At 56.9% G+C, this 26137-nt stretch overlaps 2 protein-coding genes across 2 annotated transcripts in view; one reads left to right on the top strand and one right to left on the bottom strand.

The window, feature by feature from the left end:
- Nucleotides 1-147: 147 nt before the first annotated feature.
- GAREM2 (GRB2 associated regulator of MAPK1 subtype 2) lies at nt 148-15138 on the top strand. The gene is made up of 6 exons (XM_047851153.1): nt 148-259; nt 3094-3234; nt 9179-9309; nt 10011-11051; nt 12033-12202; nt 12681-15138. The coding sequence occupies exons 1-6, from the start codon at nt 148-150 to the stop codon at nt 13696-13698; spliced, it is 2613 nt and encodes an 870-aa protein (XP_047707109.1). The 3' UTR covers nt 13699-15138.
- Nucleotides 15139-16358: 1220 nt separating this feature from the next.
- HADHA (hydroxyacyl-CoA dehydrogenase trifunctional multienzyme complex subunit alpha) overlaps nt 16359-26137 on the bottom strand; it is a 51213-nt gene continuing 41434 nt past the window's right edge. The window contains exons 14-20 of the mRNA XM_047851543.1: nt 23957-24043; nt 20156-20296; nt 19650-19718; nt 18668-18863; nt 17638-17752; nt 16952-17097; nt 16359-16863 (exon numbers count right to left, since the gene is read on the bottom strand). Of these exons, the coding sequence (XP_047707499.1) occupies nt 16718-16863; nt 16952-17097; nt 17638-17752; nt 18668-18863; nt 19650-19718; nt 20156-20296; nt 23957-24043 (900 nt within the window). The 3' untranslated portion in view covers nt 16359-16717. The remainder of the gene's footprint in view (nt 16864-16951; nt 17098-17637; nt 17753-18667; nt 18864-19649; nt 19719-20155; nt 20297-23956; nt 24044-26137) is intronic.

Genomic DNA, 26137 nt, shown 5'->3' with positions numbered 1-26137 from the left:
GGCCACGTGACGCCTGCAGCCCCGGCCGGGCCACCAGGCGGGGAGCGCCGCGGCGGCCCCAGGAGGTGGCGGCGGGGCGCGGGAGCCCGGGCCGCGCGGGACTGGCCGTCGGGGCCCCGGGACGGTGGCCCCGGGGGCGCCCATGCCATGGAGAAGCTGGCGGCCGGGCTGGCCGGCCTGCGCTGGAGCATGGGCGCCTTCCCGCTCGACCTCATCGTCAGCCGCTGCCGCCTGCCCACGCTCGCCTGCCTCGGGCCAGGTACTGGGGTGCGGGAAGGGGGGGCTGGGGGTCCGCGGGGAAATCGGGGGCTCTCTGGGCAGGTGCTAAGGGGGCCGTGACGATGTGGCCCCTGCCCTCCCGCTCCCGGCTTCGGCCTCGCGCGGCTCCCGGCACGCCTTCCCTGGAGACCCAGGGCCCACGAGCCGAGGGTCCGCCGCCTCCTGGGCCCTGCTCACGGGCACCGGACAGAGATCTGGGACAGGGACTGAGACCAGGCCGGGACAGAGTTTTCCCGGCCAGCTAGAAGCCGGAGCGCGGCGGAGGCCCCGCGGCCGCCCCGTCGGTGCATCCCTTTCCCTGCAGCCCTCAGACCCCCCGCCTGGGCCGCGCCCCCCTCCGTCCCTTTGTCTCCCGCTTCTCACCTCGATCCTCCCGCATCCCCTGGGCCTCGGACTGCGTCTTCCTACCGCCGCCACCACCCCCCAGCCCCGATCGGCCCCTGTTGACACCCTTCTTGCGCTCTCCTTTCTCATCCCGGGGAGCAGTCTGCGGCCCCCGGCGGGCAGGTCACCTCGGGGAGAGGCCGGAATGATCGGGCCCTCCCGCCGGCCGTGCCCCCAAGTCCCGGCCTTCCCTCATGTTTTGCCCCACTTCCCAGGGGCCCAGGCTGCTCTGCCGATGGGACTGTGCATGGGGGCCCGAGAGGGGACGCCTGGAGGCCGCACGGAGCGAGGGGACCGTTTGGAGGAAGGGGGGGGGGGGGCGGCTGCTTGGCTGGAGGAGGGGCGGGAGCCAGGGCTGGCAGCCAGGCCGGGGGTTTTGTGTGCGAGAAGAATAGGGGTTTGGCCCGCGTTGGCACACTCGCTTCCCTGAATGCTAATGGGGCCCGCGGCCACAGGCTCCTCTCCCCTCCATGGGGCCCGCAGCCCCTCCTCCGACCCGCGGCGGGGTGGAACGGGAACCTTGAGCGGCAGCGTGTCCCTCGACCGACCGGGCTGCGTGTCAGTTTCCGAGCCGGGGCCGTCGGGCAGGAGAGCTCAGCAGCCCAACCTCTTGCTCTCCAGATCGTTAGCGAGTGATCCCGACGAGGCTGTCCGCGTCAGCATCAAGGCTGTCCCCTTCTGCGTGTGAATGGGATAAGCTGGCCCTAGGTTCTGCCTGGCCACTTCCCACACGTCCTCTTTGGCATCTCCCTTTCCTGGGGGTCCTTTCTGAGCTCCCCAGTCCCAGCAGGCCTCCTCTGGGCTCCCGTGGCGCCTCGGCACCCCTGACTTGAATCTGTACCCCCGTTTTTATAGTTTATTGCCTTCACACTGGGCTCCAGGCTCCTTGAAGGAGGATATCCCGCTTAACAAAGATTCTGGACTTACCGGAGGGATGAGTGAATGGACAACTGGTGTGATGGCCCAGCTGTCTGCCTGTCTGTGACCTGTCTGTGGTGGCTATGGCTGTGGTCACTGTGAGTGCGAATACGTGAACAAAAATGTGTCTTTAGTCTTAAAGGCCCTACAGCCTATGCATTTGGGAGAGGCCCCTGTAGTTGCAGCCATGGGACTGAGTTGTGTCAGTGGGGTGACAAGCTCCTGTCACTAGGCCCAGGGGCTGTGCTGGCTCAACTGTTGGGGGCCATGAACCATAGCCTTTGGTGTGTGCCTTGTGTGGTTGTGAAGGGTTGCAGAATAGGAGGGCTTCCTCTGCCCCAGGACATGAGGGGTTGAGGAGGGAAGCTCTGACCCCCTCCAATGCAGTGGGAGCCCGCCCCACTCAAAGGGCCTGAGCACATCCTCCCCACACCCTTCATGGAGCCCTCAGTCATCAGGATAATCAGGATAAACCACTTCCCATTTGCTTGGGTGGCAGCAATTTAGTAAGTTGTGTCTGAGAGGGCTGGGAAGGAGGCGTTCCCCCACCTTCCCCCTGCCCACCAGCTGCATCCAGGAGACCAGGCCCCTGGAAGCTGGGCCAGCCCCTCCTGCTCTCCTGGAAACCGTTGCTGGGGTTGGAACCTTCTGGGCCCAGGCCCCTCCCAACACCTCTGCCCTAGTGCTGCTTCCCCCAGAACTAGGTTCCCCCTTCAAGCTCCCCCCCCCCCCCCACCCCATCACTGTGTTTCGAAGACAGGGAGGGTGAAGGGCTGACAAAGGAGAGCCAAGAAACAGCTTCTCTGAGAGGGGCTAGAGGTTATCGGAGACTTTGTCCCCTCTCCTTTGAGGTCCCCTGCATGTAGGAGACCCTTGTGGCAGTGGGTGAGAAGGGGCTGCCCAGGAGAGAGCCAGGAATCTCTGGGGGCCCCTCAAGCAGGGATCCACAACGGATAGCTCGTCTCAGCCCTGTCTGTGCCCCCGACAAGGCCCTCCTCGCCTGGCTTAGGCACTGACTTGGGGGCTGAGAATTCTGCTGGTGGTCCTGAGGCCCAGCTCTAGTGTCTGCTCAGGGAAGACCTCACCTAGTTTGCTGCTCCCATCTGGGAGTACCCAGACACCCTCCACTCAGCACCTCCAACGTGGCCTGTTTTCTGGGTTCACCTCTCTTTCCACCTCCCCATGGGCCCAAGTGCTCTGGGAGGGCGGGGCTGGCTCATCTGCCAGAACCCTGGCTCGCAGCACAGGGCCTGGGACAGCAGGCCATCCAGGCGAGTGGTGAATGAAGGACTGTGGCCGGGGTGGTTGCTGGGGCCCCGTCAGGAGCCAGAGCCCTGGGAGACCAGGCGTGACTCACAGCCCTGAGGCCACAGCTGGCAGCTCGCCTGTCCCCTGAGCGGTGTTGACCTGGACAGGGATCGTGGGCAGCCGTCCCCAGTCGGGGTCTTGGTGAAGACGTTAGCCTCCCTCGTCCCTCCTAATGTTCACTTTACCTTTCCTTCCTCTTCCCAGGGGAGTATGCTGAGGGTGTCAGTGAGAGAGACATCCTGCTCATTCACTCCTGCCGCCAGTGGACAACGGTGACAGCCCATACCCTGGAGGAGGGCCACTACGTCATCGGACCCAAGATTGACATCCCCCTGCAGTACCCAGGTGTGCCCAGCCAGGGACAGATGACATAGAGCCACTGGGGGATGCAGGCAGGAGGGTAGGGGGTAGGCCTTGGGGGAAACTGTTAGTGACCACCCTTTGCCTGGAGCCACAGGGATGAACGAGGACATGGCTGGCCGGGTGGCGGTTAGGGCCCTGTGGTGTTCATACCGTTTCTGGGGGAGTCCTGGGTTTCTGGTTGCAAAATTTTGATTCACATTTTATTTCGTTTAGTTTTTTAAACGTTTATTTTTGAGAGAGGGTGAGCGCGAGTGGGGGAAGGGCAGAAAGAGAGGGAGACGCAGAATCCGAAGGAGGCTCCAGGCTCTGAGCTGTCAGCACAGAGCCCGATGCGGGGCTCGAACTCCCAGACTGCGAGATCATGACCTGAGCCAGAGTCAGACACTCAATGGACTGAGCCCCCCAGGCGCCCCAGTCACATTTTATTTTAAACTGATGATCTAAAAATTAACCCCACTCTCACACTGCTGCAAATCAAACCTTAACCCTAACTAGAGACCTTGGGTGTGTACTGTGAGCTGCCTCATTAAGGCTTTTTTTTTGTCCAGACCCTCGAAGAGAATGTCTCGTGCGGGGATCTTCTCAGTGGTTGGTGTGCAACCAAAATTCTTCAGAAACAAAGGGATGCTCAGGCTGATTTTAGAACTGCACTCGTCCACTCTAATCCTGATTTTTCCCAATTTTTGTGTTAAACTCCTTGTTTTCACTGACTGGCTTTATCAGCGAATGTGAAAATTTTACACTTAAATGAGATGATGCTAATGAACCCGTACTTTTATCTGTTATATGTGTGATGTTGATATCTTACATACGATTTTGTTTGAAGAGAGGATTCTGCTGCTGGAAAGCACAGCCCTTGTATTTTACACGTGACAGAACAGAGGCTTTAAGAGGGAGGTGATTTGCCCAGGGTCACACAGCTAGGAAGCAGCAGAGCAAGGGCTAGAACCCAGGTGACCGGACTCCTGGGCTGATGCTTGCTTGTACCACACCAGCGATGCAGGGCTGTTGTCACCTGGGTGGAAAGGGTGGGAATCTGGTGGCCCCCTCCAGAGATGCCCCTATGTGCCCCAACGATCCCACAGCTCCTGCGTGTTAAACGCATGCCGCCCTCCAGATGCTGAGCTGAGTGTTTCGTCATTACATCCTCACGGCAGCCGTGTGAGAAAGTCTTATTAGCTCCGTCTAACTCACAAAGTGAGGCTCCGAGAGCTCTGGTAGCTTGCCCAGTTCTGTGTTTGTGACTGCTAGTCCCCTTCCCCTGCCCTAGTAGAAGTTGGGAACTCCCGAGCTGGAGCTGGGAAGGCTCCCATTCCTTTCCTCCCAGGTATTGGGGTCCCCAGCCCTTCTTGGGTCTCCTCTGAGCCAGGGGGACAGGACTAAGGCTTCTGCTCTTTACAAACAATGCTGTGAAGTTGGTACCCCCATAGCTCCCACACCCCATTTAAAAGATGAGGAAGCACTCTGGTGTCTTTCTGACCCGGGGTTAGGCCCTGAGCCTGGAGCCCTTGAAAGGCCTGCTTAGCAGCTAGAAACTTCCCAGCCTGGCTATCTGGTATTGGTCCAGGAAGGGGCCCCAGATCTTCTTGGGATGAAAAAACAAAAGATTGGAAAAAGCCCTCGCTGACAGAAGTGTGACTTTACTGTCCTATTTCAGTTGTGTTATTAAACATCGGGGAAACCAAGGCACAGAGCCTCCTAGGGAAGAGTGAGTGAGTGCAGGAGGCCTGGGGCCCTTTCCCTTATGCAATCTTCTGGTGCCCCTGTGTGCATGTGGACGGTGTGGTCATGGGGCGACGGCTGGCCTGCAGGGGAGTCGCATCCCTAGCCGCATCTTTCCGGTGGGTGGCTCCGTGGCCCTAGTGGGGGAGGGGAGGGACGGGGTTATAGCCTGGAAGCGGAGCGCGCAGCCCGACGCTAGTTCCTCCTAATGAATTAATAATGACGTGGGCGGGGGCAGTGGCGAGACCCGGGAGCCTCAGGGAAGGCGGGGGAGGGGAGTGCAGTGCAGCGCCCGTGGATTCGGGGGACCTGGCCGCCCGGAGAAGGCCCCCACCGCCCCGCACAAGGGGCTAGGTGGCTCAGGTCAGCGTTGGCCGGCATTCTGGGAGCTAAGCCCTGTGCTTCCATTTCACAGATGGGAAAACTGAAGCCCGGAGAGATTAAATAATTCGCCCAAGGTCGCGCGGCTGGTTGGTGCCAGAGATGGGATTCAACTAGGTCTGTCCGACCCCAAGCCTGTACATTTACTCGCCATTCTTTAGGGAACGGCGCGGCCGGGGTCGGGTGCTAAGGGTAGGGGGAGACTGCTCTGGCTGGAAGGGACGCCAGGGAGCGCGAATGTGACATAGGAGGGAAAGGGCAGGGAGCAGGGGCAGGCTGGGGTGGGGCAGGTCCCTAGGGTGCAGGGGCGCTTGGGGTCTCACTACGGGGGAGGCAGGAGAGGAAGCTGCCGGGGGGAGCGAAGGCTTCCAGGGGCTGGCGCATCGCTCCCGGGAGGTCTCCCTTCCTTCCTCCCGCGGTAATGACCGGTGCTGGGCCCGCGCTGCGGCGGAGGGGGTGGTGCTGGCTACCATGGTTACATCGATCCGCCGGCCACATCCTCTCCCGGCTGCAGCCCTGACTTGGCTCCAGCTCTCCCCACAGGGGGCAGCGGGCAGCTCTCCCCGCTTGGCTGCTTGTGGTGGGGGGCTTGGGGGGGGGGAGGCTGCGGGAGGGAGGGGTGGCACCCGCAGTGGGATGGTAGCGATGTGCGGCCCCTGCTGCCCGACCCCCCCCCCCCCCCCCCCCCCGACCCTCGTTCCTTGCCAGGCGCCTCCCCAGTTTCTGGCCGCTGCCCTGGAGGGCTGTGGCACATTTCCTTACAAGGGTCTCCTCTTTCTCCTGGGCACTTTCCCTTCCCTTTCTCAGCTTCACTTCTTTCCCGCTTCTAGGTGCTGACGGGCCCTTGGTTCTTCATTCTCGGCAGGTTGGAGGCAGGGGGGTGTCCTCAGTCTGGGATTCTGGCTGGGTCTGGGGGGCTCCAGGACCCACCTACTGTATACAACGCGGTGTTTGTGTTCACGCCAGGAGTACGCTGACATTTTTTTCTGGGAGGAGAGTTCCCAAAGGGCTGAGATCCGCCCTAGCTGAAGACCCACCTGTGGGTTCAGTCTGTACCTCCCACCCGGAGTCCTTAAACCCTGCCCGCGCTTGCTCACCCCCCTAGGAGCACCCCCTGGGGGGCCTCACTTGGCCTCCAAAGGACTGGCTCCTGCCCCACATGTTACTTCCAGGTTCCCAGTTGTCGTGTTGGTTTTTCTGGTTTTTTGGTAGTGCCGGGTTTTTATTTAAATTCCAGTTAGGTAACATACAGCGCAATATTAGTTTCAGGAGTAGAATGTAGTTGAGCGCCCGGTGCTCAACACAAGTGCCTTCCTTGACACCCATCCCCCATCGAGCCCATCCCCTCCCCCCCACCCCCCAGCCTCCCCCAGTAACCCTCAGTTTGTTCTCTGTAGTTAAGGGTCTGTGTTGCCAGCTCCATTTCTGACCCGGCTGGTGGCCTGCGTCCTTTCCTGCCCCTACCTGCACCTAATCCACTGCCCCAGTCTGCCTCTTGGTCTGCTTGATTTTGCCATTTCCCCAGTGGCTGTCCCGGCTCTCCTGCAGAATGACCTCTCTGCTTTCTTTATGGAGCCCAACTTGGAGCTTGGCATTTTCTTGTTCAAAACACTGCGACGGCTTTCATTTCTTTTTTGGGCTGTGAGATGACCGTTTATTGAGATATTTTCCTTTGTAGTTCTTAGCCAGCTGGGTAGTCCACTGCATCACGTCATACAGGCTGTCCTGAAGGGGCAGCCTTCAGCATTGCAGCCTACAGACTAGGCAGTCCCCAAGATCTCCTTAATGGTTCTAGAGCATTCTCTAGCTAAAGATGCATGCTGCTTTTGTTGGGCAACGTTGACAGTTTCGTCAAAAGTAAGACTTCCACCGCGCGTGGTGTTTTTCTGCTTCTCTCTGTGTCTTGGTGGGTCCTTGAGGGCTTTGATGATCAGAGCGTAGGCGGAAGAAGGTCCCGCTTCGGTGTGGGCCTGTTTGTTCTGAATGGTCAGTTTCGCTGTCGTCCTCAGACCTTTCTGATCACCACTTGCCTTGGCGATGTCCTCACTAACCTTTTTGGGACGCGCACCCAGGGGGCCGGTCTTGGGGGCTCTGCAGACATGGCAGTGACTACCCCACCAGGGCACCTTCCATACGTGACTTCGATCTTTTGGGCGTTGGACTTAGGTGGCCTGGTGGAGGTGGCTGGTGTCAGATGAATCCGGATTCAGGACGATGGGAGAAAGTGGCACCTTGGCTTCCTCTGAGCTGAAAGCCAAAAGCTCATTTCTTACTGAGGAAAGTCTTTCTGCCTTAACCTGGCATTTAGAGCCTTTCATAACCTGGTTACTGCTTCACATGCCGTTGGCACTTTCCTCAAGTCCTGGGCATAGGCACTCACCATTTTGGGTAGGCAATCTGTTCTCGTGACTCCTGTTTTTAAAAAAAATTTTTAAGTTTATTTATTTATTTAGAGAGAGAGAGAGCAGAAGAGGGGCAGAGAAAGAGGGAGAGAGAATCGCAAGCAGGCTCCACACCATCAGCACGGAGCCCGACGTGGGGCTCGAACTCACGAACCGCAAGATCATGACCTGAGCCTTACCCAACTGAGCCGCCCCGGTGACCCTGTCTTGTCCGTGCTATTTCTTCCATGTGGACTGTCTGTTCTATAAAATTTTTTTTTTAATGTTTATTTTTTTATTTGGAGAGAGAGAGAGAGAGAGAGAGAGCGCGAGCACAAGCAGAAGAGGGGCAAGAGAGAGGGAGAGAGAGAATCCTAAGCAGACTCCACAGTGGAACCTGGTGTGGGGCCCGATCTCACCACTATGAGATCATGACTTGAGCCGAAATCAAGAGACGGTCGCCTAACTGACTGAGCCACCTAGGCGCCCCTGTAAAACTCTTTTCATTCTTAAGATCCCCTCGGACCGTCAGGCGGGTCTTTGGCTCTTCAGTCACGAGTCTGTTGTAGCAGCTGTCCCATCCTGCCATCATTGGGTGCTTTGTGTCGCACCAACTCTATCTGGGTCATCTAGGCTTGTACCCTCTGTCTCCGGGCACATAAAGGGTGTATGTGACCGGTGAGGTGAGACAGTTTATACAAGGGGGTCAGCTTCATGGATTATCCTCGTTCTTTTAAAGTCTGTGCCTGCTGGGGGCATCTGCCGGGCCAGCTTAAAACAGCCCCCGACCGCAGGTTAGGAAGGCCTCGTCGGAGGGAGGGAGGGAGGCAGTTTTGTCGGGCTCAGGTCAGAGGCCTCTGGGATGTTGCACCAGGGGCTGAATGCTGGACCAGGGCAGGGTCTGGGAACAGAGCTGGAGTCTGAGCAGCCCTCCTGGGGTCTCCAAGGCCCGGGGCTGAGCCCCTGGTCTGCCAGGTGCATCGGTATGGATCGGCAACCCAAGGTACATGCGTTGGATGCCAGATCCACACAGGACCCCAGATCGTCTGCTCCATTGCCCTCCGACGAGGACCCCGAGAGGGGAAGGTCACAGCAAGTCAGTGGGGCTGGGACGAAGCCAGGAGCCAGCATCTCCAGTGCGACACTGATGGTTGGAGGCCAGTTTTGTCTGCAAGCGTTTGGCTGCCAACGTGCATTCGGATTTCTCTGGGCAGGCAGCTGCGGACCTCCTCACCCACCCACAAGCTCTCCATGGGGTTCTGGTTGCTAGGTCTGTGCTCACCTGCCCCCCTTGAGCCAGCTGCCTGGCCCCTTCCACCTCAGGCTGTGCAAACCTGCCTTTCTGCAGTCTCGGTTCCAGAGGGGCTGGCTGATGCGAGGGGAGCAAGAAGGGGGGACCGGCGGGCAGGCCTGCCCTAGCAGCCTGTGTTTGTCCTTTGTAGGGAAGTTCAAGCTCCTGGAGCAGGCCCGGGACGTGCGGGAGCCGGTGAGGTACTTCAGCAGCGTGGAAGAGGTGGCCAGCGTCTTCCCTGACCGCATCTTTGTGATGGAAGCTATCACCTTCAGTGTCAAGGTCAGTCCTTGCCACACCAGGCCTGGTGTCCCCACGCTGGTTGGAGGGTTGTCCTTAGGGTCCAGGAGGCAGAAGGTGTCACAGTGCCCCTTGAGGGCCTTGGGCCATGTCAGAAGAGCCAGGTGTATGACCCACTGGCTTGCAGAATTTCCTGGAATAGGTGGTGAAGTGTGTGTGGAGGGTCCTGCCCTGACTTTTAGATCCTCAGGGCAGCCCGTCCCTTTGGTAGGAAGAGTGGTCGTTGGGGGCACACAGTCCCGGCAGACCCCCACTGGTGTATGGATGGCTCATTTCTGTTTACAAACCCTTATCCACCAGTTCATTCCTCTTCACAGTAGCCTTGAGTAGATGGAGTATTGTTACTTCCCAGATCGTATAGGCAATGAAAATAAAAGTTGCCATTTACTGGATATTTTAAAAGTATGGCACACCAACATGTTGCAGTTCTTCCAAGTAAGAGTTAACACACGAGGCAACTCAGGCCCCAGAAGTAGCTCATTTAAGGTTGCACGGCTGCTACGTGGCCTCTCCGGGAGAGAAGGTGGGTCTCCTGACCCTGCAGTCCGGTGCTCTTGATCCAGTCTCAGCCTGGGAAAGGCTCCCGGGTCGGGGAGCGAGGGGGGGGGGCGGTGCGTGCGCCTCAAAGGAGGGCTTTGCCTGGGCCACCGGCTAAAGCCCCACCCGGTCTCTGGGATCCGCAGGTGGTGTCGGGCGAGTTCAGCGAGGACAGCGAGGTGTACAACTTCACGCTGCATGCGGGCGACGAGCTCACGCTCATGGGCCAGGCGGAGATCCTGTGTGCCAAGACCACCAAGGAGCGCTCGCGCTTCACCACGCTGCTGCGCAAGCTGGGCCGGGCCGGGGCGCTGGCCGGGGTGGGAGGCGGCGGCCCCGGGGGTGCGGGGGCCGCGGGTGGCGGCGGCGGTGGCGCCAGGCCCGTCAAGGGCAAGATGCCCTGCCTCATCTGCATGAACCACCGCACCAACGAGAGCCTGAGCCTGCCCTTCCAGTGCCAGGGCCGCTTCAGCACGCGCAGCCCGCTGGAGCTGCAGATGCAGGAGGGCGAGCACACGGTGCGCGCCATCATCGAGCGCGTGCGGCTCCCCGTGAACGTGCTGGTGCCCAGCCGGCCGCCGCGCAACCCCTACGACCTGCACCCGGTGCGGGAGGGCCACTGCTACAAGCTGGTCAGCATCATCTCCAAGACCGTGGTGCTGGGGCTGGCGCTGCGCCGCGAGGGCCCGGCGCCGCTGCACTTCCTGCTGCTCACCGACACGCCGCGCTTCGCGCTGCCGCAGGGCCTGCTGGCCGGGGACCCGCGCGTGGAGCGCCTGGTGCGCGACAGCGCCTCCTACTGCCGCGAGCGCTTCGACCCCGACGAGTACTCCACCGCCGTGCGCGAGGCGCCCGCGGAGCTGGCCGACGACTGCGCCAGCCCGCGCCGCGCGCGCCTCTGCCTGCCCGCGCCCCCGCGCGCCCCGGCGCCCGCCCGCGCCCCCGGCCTGCCCGGCGACGGCGAGCAGGAGTACGTGAGCCCCGATTGGGCCGGCCCGCCAGAGCCCGGCGCGCCGCCCGCCGAGATCCCCTACGAGGAGCTGTGGACGCACCAGGCGGCCGAGGGCCTCGCCGAGGGCCGGACGCGGCCGCCCCCCGGGCCCGACCTCATCTCCTTCGGGGCCGCTGGGCCGCCCCGCCTGGAGCCGGAGGCGCCGCCGCCTCCCGTCCCTCCCAAGTCCGAGGCGGTGAGTGGCCGGGGGTGGGAGGCAGGGAGCGGGGCTGGGGGTGTCTGCTCCAGGGAGGTGGCCGGCCAGAAGCAAGTTCTCCTGCGCCCCAGCCTCATAGCTCCGCCTCCAGCCCCTGGAGCGTGTGACAGAAGGTGTCCCAGGGGTGGGGGAAGGAGAGAAGGGCAAGGAGAAGGACGCTGGAGCGTTTGTGGTATACCAGGGCCGGTGTGGATACCAGGGACGTAGATATGTATGGTATGTAGATAAGCAGGGACGGTGGCACTGGGAGTTCTGGAGACAAAGATGCTCGTAGGTCTCTAGCTTGAGAGAGTTTGGGGATGCGCTCAGAAGGCTCCACAGAACAGGAGTCCTTTAAGTTGTCCAGGGAAAAGAAGGTCCCGTGGTGGAATAAGTTTAGAAAATGTAGCGGATGATTCCTAACCCACCGCCTCCTCACTTAGGAACCACAGAACGCTGGTTCATTAAAGGCTCTGAGAAGTCCTGCACTAAGGAACCCTATCTGTGCCTACTGCAGAATTTTGCAACCGCACTGGTCCACAACAGTGGACTGCAGCCGTTAAGATCCCAGGGAGTCCACTTGGAGTATTTGACCTATAAGGAAGGGATCTTGATGACCGATGGCCCTTTCTTCTCCTTGTCACACCATTTTCTTCCTCTCCTTTTCCTTGAGGAGGGACTAGGTTTACTTATCTGTTTTGGATCTCCTCATATATACATATTCTTATATTCACGATGGCTTTCCAAGGCCACAGGAGATGGTGTGTATGTCATGGGCTCTCGTGGAGTGAAACAGGCCGGAGAGACTTAGAGGGCCGGGTTGGGTGAATGGCAGAGGTGAGTAAGGCGGAGATAGCCTCTTGGCAAAGTGGGGCAGTGTCCATCCCAGACACCCTCCTCGCCCAGCTGCTTGGGAAGGGCGAGGCAAGGGGTGTCCGCCGCCTGGGGACAGGACGCGGAGTCACGGCCCTCTGCCTGCAGGTGAAGGAGGAGTGCCGCCTGCTCAATGCCCCACCTGTGCCTCCCCGGGGTGGCAATGGCAGCGGCCGGCCCTCGGGCAGCCCCCCGGTGCCCCCTCGCTTCCCCAAGCTGCAGCCCATCCACTCCCCCAGCTCCAGCCTCTCCTACTACTCCTCTGGCCTCCAGGATGGGTGAGCCCCCTCCTTCTCTCGGTGCTGGGTCCTCCGGAAGAGGGCTGGGGAGGGGAGCCGGTGCCGAGGAAGAGTCCAGGCCTGGGGGTTCAGAGGGCATCCGTTCCTGAGCAGTACCTGAGCTTGAGGGCGCTGGGGGCTGGGGCCACACCTTGCTTTCCACCTTCAGTTTGTTCCTTTCCTAACTGGTGTTGGTTGGGTGGGGACACGGCCCGGGTTCCCTCCAGACTGGGATCTGCCACGGGATGGAGTGCTCCTTGCCGTATGAAAATTTTACGTGATTCAGCGTAGTCTCATTTTCCCCGGGGGCGGGAGAGGCTGGAAGGAAGACTAGGGCAGTCCCGGGCGGGGTGGGGGGGGTGCCTCAGGCCTTGGGGGCCCGGGGCGCGAGCCGGCGTTGCTGAGATCAGCGTGGCAGTCTCTGCCCTGGCAGAGCGGCCTGTCGCATTTCCGCGCGTATCTGTGTCTCTGCCCGCAGGGCAGCCTCCCGCAGCGGCAGCGGCTCACCGTCACCGGATGCCTACTCCCTTTACTGCTACCCGTGCACCTGGGGGGACTGCAAGGCCGGCGAGGCCTCCGGCCGCCCACCCCCGGGACCCCTGCCCTCCACCACGCAGCCCAGCCAGGCCGCGCGGGCCCTCGCAGAGCCCCCGAGCAGTCGGGCTGCCTCCGTCTTGGGGGCTGACACCCCCGTCAAGGCGTACCACGGCTGCCCGCCTCTGTTCAAGCCCTCTCACCCACAGAAACGCTTTGCTCCGTTTGGAGCTCTCAACCCCTTTTCGGGGCCTGCCTACCCCTCGGGCCCTTCCGTGGCCGCCTCTCCTGGGCCCACGACCACCTCGGGCCCCCTGGCTACCTCCAGCCCTGCCTTTTCTCCAGGCCCAGGCTCACCAGGCCAGGCCTACTCAGCTGCTCCCCCCTCCTGTCCCACCTCCTCCTCCTCCTCTTCCGAGTGGCCGGAACCAGCCCTGGAGCCCTTTGAGCTGGGCCAGGGCGGTTCCCCGGAGCCCGAGCTGCTGCGCTGTCAGGAGCCCAGAGCTGTGGGGGCACCTGGGCCCGGACCCTGCCTCTCGCCGCTCGGACCCCCCAAGGCCTTTGAACCAGAAGGTCTGGTGCTGCGGCAGGTCCCCACCCCACTGTCACCGGTGGCCCTGCAGGGGCCTGAGGCGGGCGGAGCTCGGCTCCTTCTCGCCCAAGGGCGCCTGGAGGGGCCACCTGCCAGTCCCCGGGAGGGGGTCGCAGGCTGGGGAGGCCGGGATGCCTCCTCCTGGCAGCCCCCCGCTGACCTGTCTGCACTCTCCCTGGAAGAAGTCTCTCGAAGTCTGCGTTTCATCGGGCTCTCAGAGGACGTGGTGAGCTTCTTTGCCAGAGAACGCATTGACGGCAGCATCTTTGTGCAGCTCAGCGAGGACATCCTGGCCGATGACTTCCACCTCACCAAGCTGCAGGTCAAGAAGATCATGCAGTTCATCAAAGGCTGGCGGCCCAAGATCTGATGTTCCCGGCTCGTAGCTGCGCAACTGGAAGCTGGCACGGAGGCCCCGGGGCTGCAGGGGGACAGCCTGCGGGACCCAGGAGCCGGTCCCGCCTGCGAGGAGAATCTATGCCAAGACTGAGGCGGCCAGGCAGCCCCTCAGAGTAAATCCAGACACACTTGGAAGTGGGGGACTCTGGGGTCAGACCCCTACACGAGGACATCTGGCCTTTGTGCAGAGTATGTGGGGAGGAGGCTGGAGGCACTGGGGCACACCTGGGCCTGGGGCCACACTGCTGTGATTCCCGTGGAGGAAGGGCATCAAAAGCTGGCCTTCGCGGTGACCTAACATCTTCCCGTGTCCTTGTGCAGAACTTCACAGGCCTCTTGCACTTCTCAAGCTTGTAGGTTGAGGTTAGAGACTAGGGAAGAAGATGGTCCGTAACTTAAGCACAAATTCCCCAAGTGCCCTCTCCCCTCTGCCCTGTGGGCTTTTGGCCTAAGCTGCCCCAGAGTCTGGGTGCCGTTTCTGTATCTCTGGGACGCCCTTCCTTCCCCCTTCTGTGAATCAGGGCCCTGGCCCCGAGCACTGCGGTAGCGAGTACAAGCCTGTGCCACCGTGCCTCGGAGGCTCCAGCTCTCGGTGCCGGTTTGCGGGTGAAGACCCTCGACGAGAACGGCCCTGCTGTTGACGTGCTCTAGTCGGGGAGCCGGGTGGTCCCCTGACGTCTCCGGTGCCCAGGCTTCCGCCTTCCATCTTGCCAGGCTGGGTCCGGTCTGCGAAGATTCTCACTCCGCCGAGGAGCAGGTAGATTTAGGTCAGCCGCTCCTGGATTCTGGAGGCGAGTGGCCTTCAGTCTCTCCCACTTCCCCTCTGCTCCCACTTCGCTTGATTCTGGCCAGCACACGGTGCCGTCCTCTTGCTCTCTGTAGCTGGCACAGGTGGGGTGGGTGGGGAGAAAGCACGGTGGTTTGGGGAAACCTGCTCGTTCCCCGTTCCTGGAGCCCAGGCCTCCTGCACTTGCTCATGTGCCTCACAGCAGGCCCTCGTCCCCCAGATCTCGGGCACGACGACCTGCTTGGCACCCGGAGGTTGGCCATGGTGTACGAGCACCCATTACTCCCCAGCCCCCGGGCTCTCCGTCTCCTCACCCAGGACCACACTAACTCTCGTGCCGCTGGCCTCAGGCCCCGGGTTACGGGCCTTCTCTTCTGCCTTACCTAGCCTTCCTAGATATTTATTTCCTGTTTTTCTCTTAAGAGTAGTGAAGCCATGCTGGTGCTCAGGCCCTGAGCTGATGCCTCCGCTCCAGGGCAAGGGGAGTCGGGAAGCAGGACACACAAACTGATGCTGAAGCATTTGGTTTCCTTGTCGATCCCTTAGTGAATCCTCCGGGACTAGTGAAATAAATGCTAGAGCACTGGACAGTGCAGGTGGAATGCTGGGTGTCGGCGGCTCTCTTCTTCCGGACCACGGGGACCGACAGGTACAATGTGTAGGTCTTCAGGCAGAAGGCTCTGGAATGGGTGTGCCCGTGGCCCACTCCTGGGTTCTCTTCTGAAAACCCCTCATCAGCCCCTACCCTACAAGAACCTTCTAGCTCCCTCAAAGGTTTCAACATCATTCCTACTTTCCATTGCTGCTGAGTGGAAAACTCCAGCTCACCAGCCAGGCCCCAGGTTTTTCCTGCACTGGCCAAATGCCTGCCTGAGGCTCTCCCAGAGCGCCCTTTAGGAGCCCGTTAATGGCTCTGGTGTGAGGACCCGTTCTCTTTTGGTCACCTGAGAACCCCTAGCACAGAGGTGGCTTGATTTTAGAGTCTGGCTTTGTGGCAACCAACCAACCAACGGTGAGTAGTCAGTCAAGCTGGAGCTAAGCTCCCTGCCCACTGGTCCCGGCAGAGCTGGGCCCGGGATGGTGTCTGGAGTCCCGGCAGCTGGAGCAGACGCAGGAGCAATGGGTCACGGTTCAGAGCCCGACATGGTGTGACTCGTTAGGATTCTGTGCACACGCGGTGGGGGTCCTTCTGCCAGGCTGGTCGGGGGCCCCCTAGCCGCTTACACAGACTGGGTAGCGCTTCTGCCGGAAGGTGAGCGTAGGGCCTCTCCGGCCCAGAGGGCACCGCGAGGGCGGAGGGGGGGCGCACAGCGTGTGGTGCTGGCGGGCCGCTAGGCCTTCGTCCCGCTCGTTGTGCTGATCATCCACGCATCCATCCTTCCGTGCTCTGGGGCAGCCAAGACGTGCAGGATCTATTGGCCAGGAAAATATTCACTCCTGTGCCTCATGCCCATGCTGACATCCTGAATATGCATCCCGCCACACACACAATAAACCCTGGATGACATTGTGCCATGAGGAAATGCCGTCTGGGGAAAGAAGCCTCTTAAACCCCGGCCTCCAGGCCTCTCGCCCTTCACCTCGTCTGGTCAGTCGGGCCTCTTTCCCACGGCAAGCAGAAGCCTGCCCGAGTCTGTAAACACAGCCGGGTTTCGAAGGGTTTAGTTTGTGAAGTCCCCTAAATCCCCCCGTGTCACGGTCTCTCTCTCTCTCTCTCGAGGGGCTGTCTAGAACTCTCCCAACACATGCGCACCCCGAGAGCCCGAGGCTTTATTCCAACTCCTTGAAGGACGGGTTTAAACCAGAAGGGCAAAGAGCGAAGAAAAAGGAACATACAGACAGGCTGAGAAGAGTTGGGTTTTATTGTTCTCGTGTACTGGGTAGGGTGCAAAACTGCCCTCCCCGCCACTGGCCCGGGGGCGGGGGCAGGATGGTTCCGGAGACTCTGCCATTTTGAGCGTCAAGGCTTATGGGTTCACGAGCACGGTGGGTTCCACCTTCTAACATGAAGTGCAAACTAATTCACAGCCACATTTCACCAGGAGGGAGAGACAGTCCTAGCTGAAGGCACTTGAATCCCAGCACACCCCAATGCCAGAATTTGTTTTCCTTCTGGTTACCCTGATAAATCTAGATGCCACTCTCCTGGAGAGCCAGCACCGCCGGCAGCTGTGTCAGCCGGGGGGCAGGGTGTGAGGGCCTGTCACTGGTAGAACTTCTTGTTGGGGCTGTTAGCGTGGTCGATGAGCAGCTGGCACGGGGTGAACGGTTTTCCGTAGGCAGCCTCGTACTTCCTGAGCCTGTCCACTATCTTCTGGGCGCCATACAGATCCACATAGCGGAAGGGCCCTACATGGAGAAACAGGACTTCGTTGAAGGCGACAGCGAAACGAGCTCTGGGGTAAAACAAGCTACTTTCCCAACTTGCGAGACCAACCTCCAAGGCACGGGGGAAAGCCAAGCCCGAAGACGGCTCCGATGTCTCCCTCTGCGGGCGTGGCCAGGATCCCTTCCTGCAGGCACATGATGGCCTCATTCACAAATCTTGTCACCAGGCGGTACTGGAGGTCTTCGTCAGAGCAGCTGCCGAGAGAGGGACACTGAGGTAGATGAAGCGTCACGGGAGGGACGCGGGAACTGCGCGTGCGGGAAAGAGGGTTGCTGCCGCCAGAGCCCAGAGGGTCAGCCAGGACAGAACCTCCAATGCTGGAGAGAAGGAGCCACTGGGAAGCTGCCCTTGCCCTTGGAATAGAGTCTTAGGGCTGCTTGTCCTAATCGGCCTGAAACTGGCGCTTAGAACAGGGGAGGGGAGGGTGGACAGAATCTCTTGACATCATCTGCTGCCAATTACAAATGATAAAAATGGTCTGGGGCTTGAAGGGACCCGGGACAATCGTCTTTCTAGTTCTCTCCAGACCTTCAGAGGGAAGGCTGGAACAGGGGTCTTTCCAAGGCTTGGCTGCAGTCCCCACCCCGATGCTTGGCAGAAATCGAGGAGGCACGTGGAAGGGCAGGAGTATTCTGGTCAGGCAAGGTGAGTGTAACAAAGACGGAAGAGGACTGAGAAACTTTGGGCTGAAGAGAAACACGTTTCCACACTAGTAGCTACTGAAGTTAACTCACACGTCAGACTTAGGAGGCACCTTCAGACTTGCCAAAATACCATCCATGTCAGAATTCAAACTCTTATTCTTCACGCCCTCCTGGTAGATGTAAAAGCCCTTCCCAGACTTGCGACCTAAAAGAAGCCGGAAAAGGGAGGATTACCATTTCTCAGAGCGCCAGCCTGAGGATTCTCTCCTCCGCTAGTCTGCTGCGAAGCTCTAACCTCTCAACCGTACTCCTGACCTGGCTGGCTGGCTAACCCTGGAAATTCGGGGTTTGCCAGCAGCGTTGGCAGAGAAGGGAAAATGACGTTGTGTTTCCCGGAGCCTGGAACTCTGCGTATGTGGCTGGGAAAGGCCACCTGGATCAGCTTTAAAGTCCAGACAGGTTGGGGCACCTGGGTGGCTCAGTCGGTTAAGCAGCCGACTTTGGCTCAGGTCATGATCTCGTGGTCCGTGAGTTCGAGCCCCGCGTCGGGCTCTGTGCTGACAGCTCAGAGCCTGGAGCCTGTTTCCGATTCTGTGTCTCCCTCTCTCTGACCCTCCCCCATTCATGCTCTGTCTCTGTCTCAAAAGTTAATAAACGTTAAAAAAAATAAAATAAAGTCCAGACACGCAACGCCAGGCCCTAGTATGCCGTGCTCCCGGTGCCGATTTTGCCGCTGCTTCGACGAGAGAGAGCGAGCCACCTCTCCCAGGCCTCCCTCATATCCTCTGTGTTAGAAGCATCACCTTCTCTGCACGGGTGGCCAGACAGCATGGTGACGCCTGGGTACAGAACTTGCTCCTGCAGGATGACAGGTGTATTCCAGGCCTTGGGCCCCGATGAAAGTGCCTGTCAGTCTTGCATACCTTGGGAGGTGGCAGAGCCTCAGGCCAGAGTCCTGCCTTTGTCTGTAATCTACGGGCCCAGCCTAAGGGGTTGTCATGAAATCATTTAAAAAACTCCCCGTGACAGTGGGCTCTGTGTTTAGGAAGAACTCTTCCACACGGGCCTTCTGTGACTGTGTCTCAGGAAACTAGAATTACGTGTCTCTGAGGCTACTCACCTAGGAAGCCCCTGGACACCATCTGCTTCAGCAGTTCTATGCTTCCACCTTCAAACCGCTCCCCAAAGGCTTTGCCTAGATCTTCTGCCACGTGTTTTGCCACGTCCACGCCAACTTCATCGACCAGTGTGGCAGCACCCACGGGAAAGCCAAAGCTTGTGGTAAGGGAATCCAGCTTCTTAGGGTCAACTCCTTCCTGAATGGGAGGTAAGCAGGGACCTCAAGGAAAGGCATTCTGGGCCCTCCCACGAAGGCTCCCCACGCGGGCCCTCCGAGACCGGGCTGCCGCAACACCCGCTTCTCTCCCGGGCGCCGCCTGGCCAGGCCCAGGACTGGGGCTGTTCCACCCAGGGAGGCAAAGGAGCTTTGGGAGTCAGCAGGGGGAAAGTCTGAGCCTTCCCGAACCCACAGCACTTTAAGGAATGAACAAATTCATTTAGAGATGAACACACTGTTCATTTCCTTCTCGTTTGCAATTCTGAATCTCGGGAGTAATGAGATCCTGCGGCGCACAGGGCGAAGTCTCCCATAACTAAGAGAAGAGGCCTCGCCACGGAGCAGTGCTGCGGAGCCCCCGAGCCAGCGTCTGACGAGTGCCCGGCGAGGGGGTGTCACCGGAGGGGTGTGTGCAGCAGAAGCCGGTCCAGCACCCATCGGGCCAGTGGGCCTGCGTGTTCTGGATGGTCCCTGCCTCAAAGGGGATGCAGAAACCGTGAAGAGCATGTCGGGAGGCCCTGGGCCTAGTGGAGCGGGGAGGCGGTTAAGGGAGCGGAGCTACAATTCTGCCCACTGTAGGGCAGCAAAGCCCATGATTTCCAACCACCGTGTGGAAGGACCAGGCAAAAAGATCCCCAGGCATCTTGGGGATGCACCAGGACTTAGTGTATTAGAAGGAAGCCTGTTCCTCATCCCGACAGAACCAATTTGGAGGACTGGTGTAAGGGGTGGAAGATGCCTCCAACATTCCAAGAGCGGTACCAACCTGGAGGATTCGGAGGACTTCAGACATCATGGGTGCGAGACACCGGGTGGTATAGAAGCCAGGTCCGTCCTGCCAAGGGAGAGAACGTGAGCTCAGCGGCTCCTCTGCTTCAGGTGCCACCCAAGTGTGAAAGCAGGCTCCCTTCCCCAGGTGTGGCTTCAAAATACAAGGCGGTTTATACTTTCAAACAGAATCGTTAAAATTACATTGCAGGGGAAGCCACAGCCAGAGCAGCACGGCTTCAACCAAACGGCACAACACAGGGTTTCACAGTCACCTGAAAGGTCTGGAATGGCTGGGAGAACCCGCCATGTCCCAGACACTCCCCTCTCAGACCGTGACTCAGCAGTACCGTCCACAGCGCTGTCCATGAGGCAGACAACCAAGGGGAAATCATACCCAAAGGTGACATATTTGCCCCAGAATAGGTGTAAACAAGCCCGGAGGTGTAAGGAGTCTTGACAGAACTTTCCCCAAATCTGCCACTCTGTTTCACAGCTCTTTACCTTAACCACAACGATGACCTTCCCCTGCTTGAGCCCGACTGCCACGACGGAAGCAGTTGTGTCCTTAGAAGTTTTCTCGGTTGTGATAATCTCCAGCAGTTGCATCTTGTCCACTGGAGAGAAGTAGTGCATGCCGATCACCTGGCAAGGGGAAGGCAAAGCCGACATCTAAGAACACCGAGGAGAGAACCCGCCAACACGCACGCTTTGCTAGGAGAGCAAGGGAGAGAAAGGCAGTTGGATACAGGAACGCTGCTCGGCACTGCCGAGCCGTATGGCGCTGTGGTTCTCTGAGAAAAAGTTCAGTATGTTCATAGGGCTCATTGGAATCCTCTTCTTCCATCTGCTTCTAGGGCTTTTCACTGAGGGCAACAGATCCTGACAATTAGCACCAAATCACAGCGAATGGCCACATTAGATTTATCAGGGAAGAATGAACGAAGGTTCCACTCATATTGATGACACTGAGTTTAGGTGAGAGGACCCACTTTTTCTGGTGGGGAGGCAGAGGGAGGCAGAAGAGTCAGTATGCCAGACTGTCAGAGCTAGATCTTGAGTTTACAGATGGGCCTCACCACCAGGATACCGGGTTTAAATAACATTTATCAACATTCAAATGCACCTGAAGACTCATTAAACCATGATTCTCAAAGTGAAGTACTGGACCAGTAGCATTAACATCGCCTGGGAAATGTTTGAACTGCAAATTCTCAGGCCCGCCCCACACTCACATCTACTGAATGAGAGACTGGGGGCAGGGTCCAGATGTGTGCTCAAGAAGTCTTCCAGGTGATTGATTCATGCTGAAGTTGAGAACCTCCTTCTTAAGCTAACAATTGGTTCTTCCAAATTGAACTGCTGTGGGAGAGAACAATTTAACCATAGAACTTAGTTTTGTTCCCCCTACCCTCACCTTAATTGTAAGATATAACTAATAATATCTAATAATATAACTAATATAATAACAGCAATACTGATTGCTGGCTATGCACTGTTCTTTAGTACATTTGCCATTATTCCTTACACTTAATCCATCGCTCTGTGAACTAGCCAGTCTTATCTAGATGAGGAAAAAAGACATCAGCAGGTTAAAAGTGGTAGCTCAGGGTCAGTTAGTGAATGGCAGTGGGATTCTATCACAGTTGGCCTGTTTCCAAAGCCTGCCTACCCTCCATTATGTAATACACACATCATTTACATGTTCCATAAACTTACCAATCCAAAAGTTACTTTTCACCCCTCAACTGTTCTTTAACTGATGTCTAAAGCATTTAAAAAGGCAGGTCCTTATTCAGACTCAGTACTTCTGAGCAAAAGGAATTAGCCTATATGACCTATAATTTATACACAGAATGTACAGACTTTAAAGTGTTCATATTGATGGGTTTTAACAACTGCATATACACTCGTGTAATTACTACTCTAAGCAAAATGTATTTACATCACTCAAGAAAGGTGTGCCAAAGGTGACCAACTTGTCCCGGACTGCCGGGACTTTCTTGGTTGGAGCACTGGAGGTCCTACGTCCCAGGACCCTACCTATGCCCCTTTGACCTTAATTTTATATAGTAAAGGAGAAGCAGGTGGCAGGAGCTACCCAAGATACCTGGAGGCCAGGACTGCAAAGCATGATGCTTGTTCCACTCCACTGGGAAGATGAGAAGTTAGCATCGAAGATTCTCCTTTATGGACTTTATTCATTTATTTTTTTTAAATGTTTACTTATTTATTTTTGAGAGAGACAGCACAAGCAGGGGATTGGCAAAGAGAGAGGTGAAGAGAGAATCCCAGGCAGGCTCTGTGCTGACAGAGGGCTTGAACTCACGAACTGTGAGATCATGACCCGAGCCAAAATCGGGAGTCAGATGTTCAACCAACTGAGCCACCAGGGCGCCCCTCCTTTGGGGACTTTCAATGTTGCAGAGGTGCTCGGAGTGATATGACATGGCCAGACTGTCCATCTACCTTTATACTGTTTTTGTGTCTCCCCTCAGTGTCACACTATCAGCTGCCACTTCTCCCTATGACCTTCTCCTGCCATCCCTGAACCTGCCTCTATCAGGTCCTACATCACTTCCGATCTGCTGTGTGCTAGGAAATGAGATATACCTTGCATTAGCAAACTATTAGAATAGGAATAAACAGACTTTTGTGTTTTCAGTACAAGGACTTTGTGTTAACATATCCAGCTGCTTAAAGGTCCTTTATATTTCTTGCCTACTTTTGGCTGACTCTGGCTAGCTGAGGCTAATTGCTATCCTCCAGAGAGGTGAGGTGTTTTATTTCTCCTTGGGTGATTTCACTTTCCTAGTGTTACTCCGGTAGACAGAAGCCCAAAGATGAATCTCTAAGCATCATTCCAAATGCTCACTGAAAGTGCTTCTACCCTTTCGTGTCCTGGTGGGAAGTCTGAGTGAACCCACAGGTGGACACATCTCAACACACCTCCTGATTTTCCATTCCTGGATATGAAGTTGGAACCAAACAGGTCTCAGTCACCGGTGTCTGCTCTGTAGCTTATGTGAGATTTTGGAGTATCCCCTCTTATTTTGGGGTCTATTTTTATTTTTAAAAGTTTTTAATTTTTAAAGATATTATTTAAGTGATCTCTACACCCAATATGGGGCTCAAATTCACAACCCCAAGATCATGAGTCACACATCACAAGCTCTACAGACTGAGCCAACCAGGTGCCCCTTGGGCCTATCTTTAAATACCTTATTATAGGGCACCTGGGTGGCTCAGTCAAACATCTGACTTTGGCTCAGGTCGTGATCTCACAGTTCGAGGCTGCTTGGGATTCTGTCTCCCTCTCTCTCTCAAAAATAAATAGACATTATTTATTTAAAAAAAGATTTTTAAAATGTTTATTCATTTTTGAGAGACCCGGAGAATCAGACCGCAAATGGGGGAAGGGCAGAGGGAGAGGGAGACATAGAATCCGAAGCAGAATCCAGGCTCTGAGCTGTCAGCACAGAGCCTGATGTGGGGCTCGAACTCACCAACTGTGAGATCATGACCTGAGCCAATGTCGGACACCCAATCGACTGAGCCACCCAGGTGCCCCCAAAATAAATAGACGTTAAAAAAACCCCTATTGTAATAAAGGTAGGTTTCATTATTTTATGTTTATTTTTGTTCAACGTTTATTTATTTTTGGGACAGAGAGAGACAGAGCATGAACGGGGGAGGGGCAGAGAGAGAGGGAGACACAGAATCGGAAACAGGCTCCAGGCTCTGAGCCATCAGCCCAGAGCCTGACGTGGGGCTCGAACTCACGAACCGCGAGATCGTGACCTGGCTGAAGTCGGACGCTTAACCGACTGCGCCACCCAGGCGCCCCTATGTTTATTTTTGAATGAGAGTAAGCGGGGTAGGGGCAGAGAGAGAGAGAGGGAGACAGAGAATCCCAGGTAGGCTTCGTGCTGTCAGCGCAGAGCCCAATGCGGGACTCAAACCCACAAACCATGAGATTGTGACCTGAGCTGAGATCAAGAGTTGGATGCTTCACTGACTCAGCCACCCAAGCGCCCCAAAGAAGGTAGGTTTTATAGTCTGAACCTAAGAAATCAGAGTCGTTAGGGATGCAAATCACCTGTGAAAGTACACTTGCACTGTGCTTCCCTTACGCCAGCATCTCACAGTGGTCATGGGATGAGCTGCTCTGTGCCCAGTTTTTGGGGAGACCCCACCACCCCTCTACTTCACAGTCCACACCAGTCCCTTCTCATGCTCTAAGTCTTCCTCAGGGAGCCTGTGGTGGGAAAACATTTCAGGGTTTTCCCTCTGTTCAGAATTTACCTTCTCAGGTCTTTTGCTGACAGAGGCAATTTGACGGATGGGGAGAGCAGACGTGTTACTGGCAAAGACACAGTGATCCGGAACCACCTGCAAAGGAAAAGCATTTAAGAACGTGTCCTGTAGGCCTGAGAGATGACTGCAGTCCAAAGCAAAGCTAAAGTGACACCTGGGTCCAGCCCTGCTCTCCCACAGAACCACTCAGACAGTGGATACTATTTGCCCAGGGCTTCCGAGATGGGGAGTGTGTCGGCCTTGTTCTCTTTCCCATTCAGCTGCCTTCTAGCTCTGGCCCGGCATCCTAACCTGGAGACTACACCTCGGCAGTTAGGTAAATGAGACAGCTCAGATAAACACTTGACAAGATGGCTTTGAATCAAATCTCATTCGTTTCAAGAGCTGGCATGGGTGCCAATTCCTCTTCTTGTCTGGATCTGCACTCAAGTCTGAAAGCTCATGATACCCCCACCCTTCACTTTGATAAGAACAAGCCATACCGTGCGTGCCTAGCTCATTTTATGGTGTTATTAGAAAACGGTACACCACGGTAATTAATCTACGGCACGTGAATACTATTAACTATTAGCTTTATCAACCTGGAGAATAGTCTTTAATACAGACTGTGTCATCATTCTGTCCATGATCGCAAGTTATTCATGTTTTTATTCAGCTGCTTATATAAAAACATGGACAGCGCATCTGTCAAATTTGTGCAAACTGGGACAGGCAAAATTTTAACATCAGAGATGGGAATCAGGTTCAAGACACATTCAACACACTGAAAGGTGAGTATAAAATATTGTAACCCGGCAAAATACTGCATTAAGATTTTTTTAAAAAGAAAAAAGGGAAAACTCTAGAGAGGCCCCTGGTGGACGAAGCCTGGCTTAGCGGTCAGCTTGTGGTGAGGCCCCCAGGGTCTCAGTTAATCAGCAGTGAGTTGACAGCAGAGCGTAAGTGCAAGGAGCTAACGGACTCTCCGGGGGCATGTCTTGGCGGTGAGGCGTTTCATGCTGGTGGTGAAACTCTCTATGAAGAGCAAACCAGTGTCTCCAAAGGCGGTTGGCAACAACTCCCCCCCCTCCTCGTTCCGGCGTCTCTCCTCCCATCCAGAGGTGGAGACTGCTTCCTCCCTCGAGTCTCGTGACTTGCTTATACCAACGGAGAGCAGCAGTGAGGCGCTGAGCTCCAGGCCAGGCCCTGAGAAGCCCCCACCGCTTCTGCTTTTGCTCGCTCGGCAGCCAGAGGCACCGCTGTACAGGCTCGTTCACAGTCTGCACTTCTCTTGATCTGATCCCTCCTCCCTCTCTTCTCCTTGGCCGCTAGTTTCCCAACCGCTAAAACTAACAAACCTTTCTCCATGCCGGCACTCCCAAACCCAGACACTCCGGAAGCAAACACCATCACCCGGTCACCCGGCAGACGCTCTTCTCTCCATGTTGCCTGTGTCTGCTTTTGCCGGTCCTGAGGGTCTACCTGCCACTGCCTCGGCAGGTGCCCCCGGAGCCGTGGGAACACCACCTACACACGTGAGCTGACATGCCACCCGGCACAGATGGAACATAAATCTACCCGGCTCTTCGAACTTTTCCCCTCAGCTAATCGACATCACCCTTTGTCAAAAGGGAAGATTTTGCAACGTATGGACTTCAAAGCGGAAGCTGTCCCCAAAAGAGCTGCTCGTCTTTAGTTTCTAAACCCCCCTTAGGTTCAGTCTGTCACACAGCAGCGACCGTCCTCACACAGAAGGGCGTCGTGAGGGTACAGCCACTACTCAAGACACCCAGAGTACTGCCAAGTCTGTGCCATTTCATTTGCACAATTTATTAGCCCACATTCTATTGATACAACTATAGGCTGGTCAAGACCCCGGTTCTATCTTGTGTCCGGATTATTGTCATTTCTTCTCTGGGCCTTTTCTTATACCACCCACTATAACACTTGTTTTATTTATGGGAGGTAGAGCATTTGGGGTCAAAACCAAAGCAGCATTTCCACAAAGTGAGCATCTGAAACCTGCCAGGGGAAAAATTTCTCCCCTACTTCCTTTGTGGACTAGAACTGAAGAAGTATAGTTACGGCTTGTAGCCAACCAAAAACGTCAAGAAAGCTGGCCATACTCCATGAGGTTATCTGAGGTCTGGGTGACTGAACTCCCACGGAATGCTAATGAACCCTGTGCTT

The sequence above is a fragment of the Prionailurus viverrinus genome, chromosome A3 (genome assembly GCF_022837055.1).
Source record: "Prionailurus viverrinus isolate Anna chromosome A3, UM_Priviv_1.0, whole genome shotgun sequence".
Classification (NCBI taxonomy): domain Eukaryota; kingdom Metazoa; phylum Chordata; class Mammalia; order Carnivora; family Felidae; genus Prionailurus; species Prionailurus viverrinus.
This window is presented reverse-complemented; position numbering and strand designations above follow the sequence as displayed.

Bases quoted from the DNA above. Each gene is read 5' to 3' on its own strand.
- GAREM2 (XM_047851153.1), top strand. From the start codon at position 148: ATGGAGAAGCTGGCGGCCGGGCTGGCCGGCCTGCGCTGGAGCATGGGC. The intron at 3,235-9,178 runs GTGTGCCCAGCC...TGTCCTTTGTAG, and splicing joins CATCCCCCTGCAGTACCCAG to GGAAGTTCAAGCTCCTGGAG. The intron at 12,203-12,680 runs GTGAGCCCCCTC...CTCTGCCCGCAG, and splicing joins TCCTCTGGCCTCCAGGATGG to GGCAGCCTCCCGCAGCGGCA.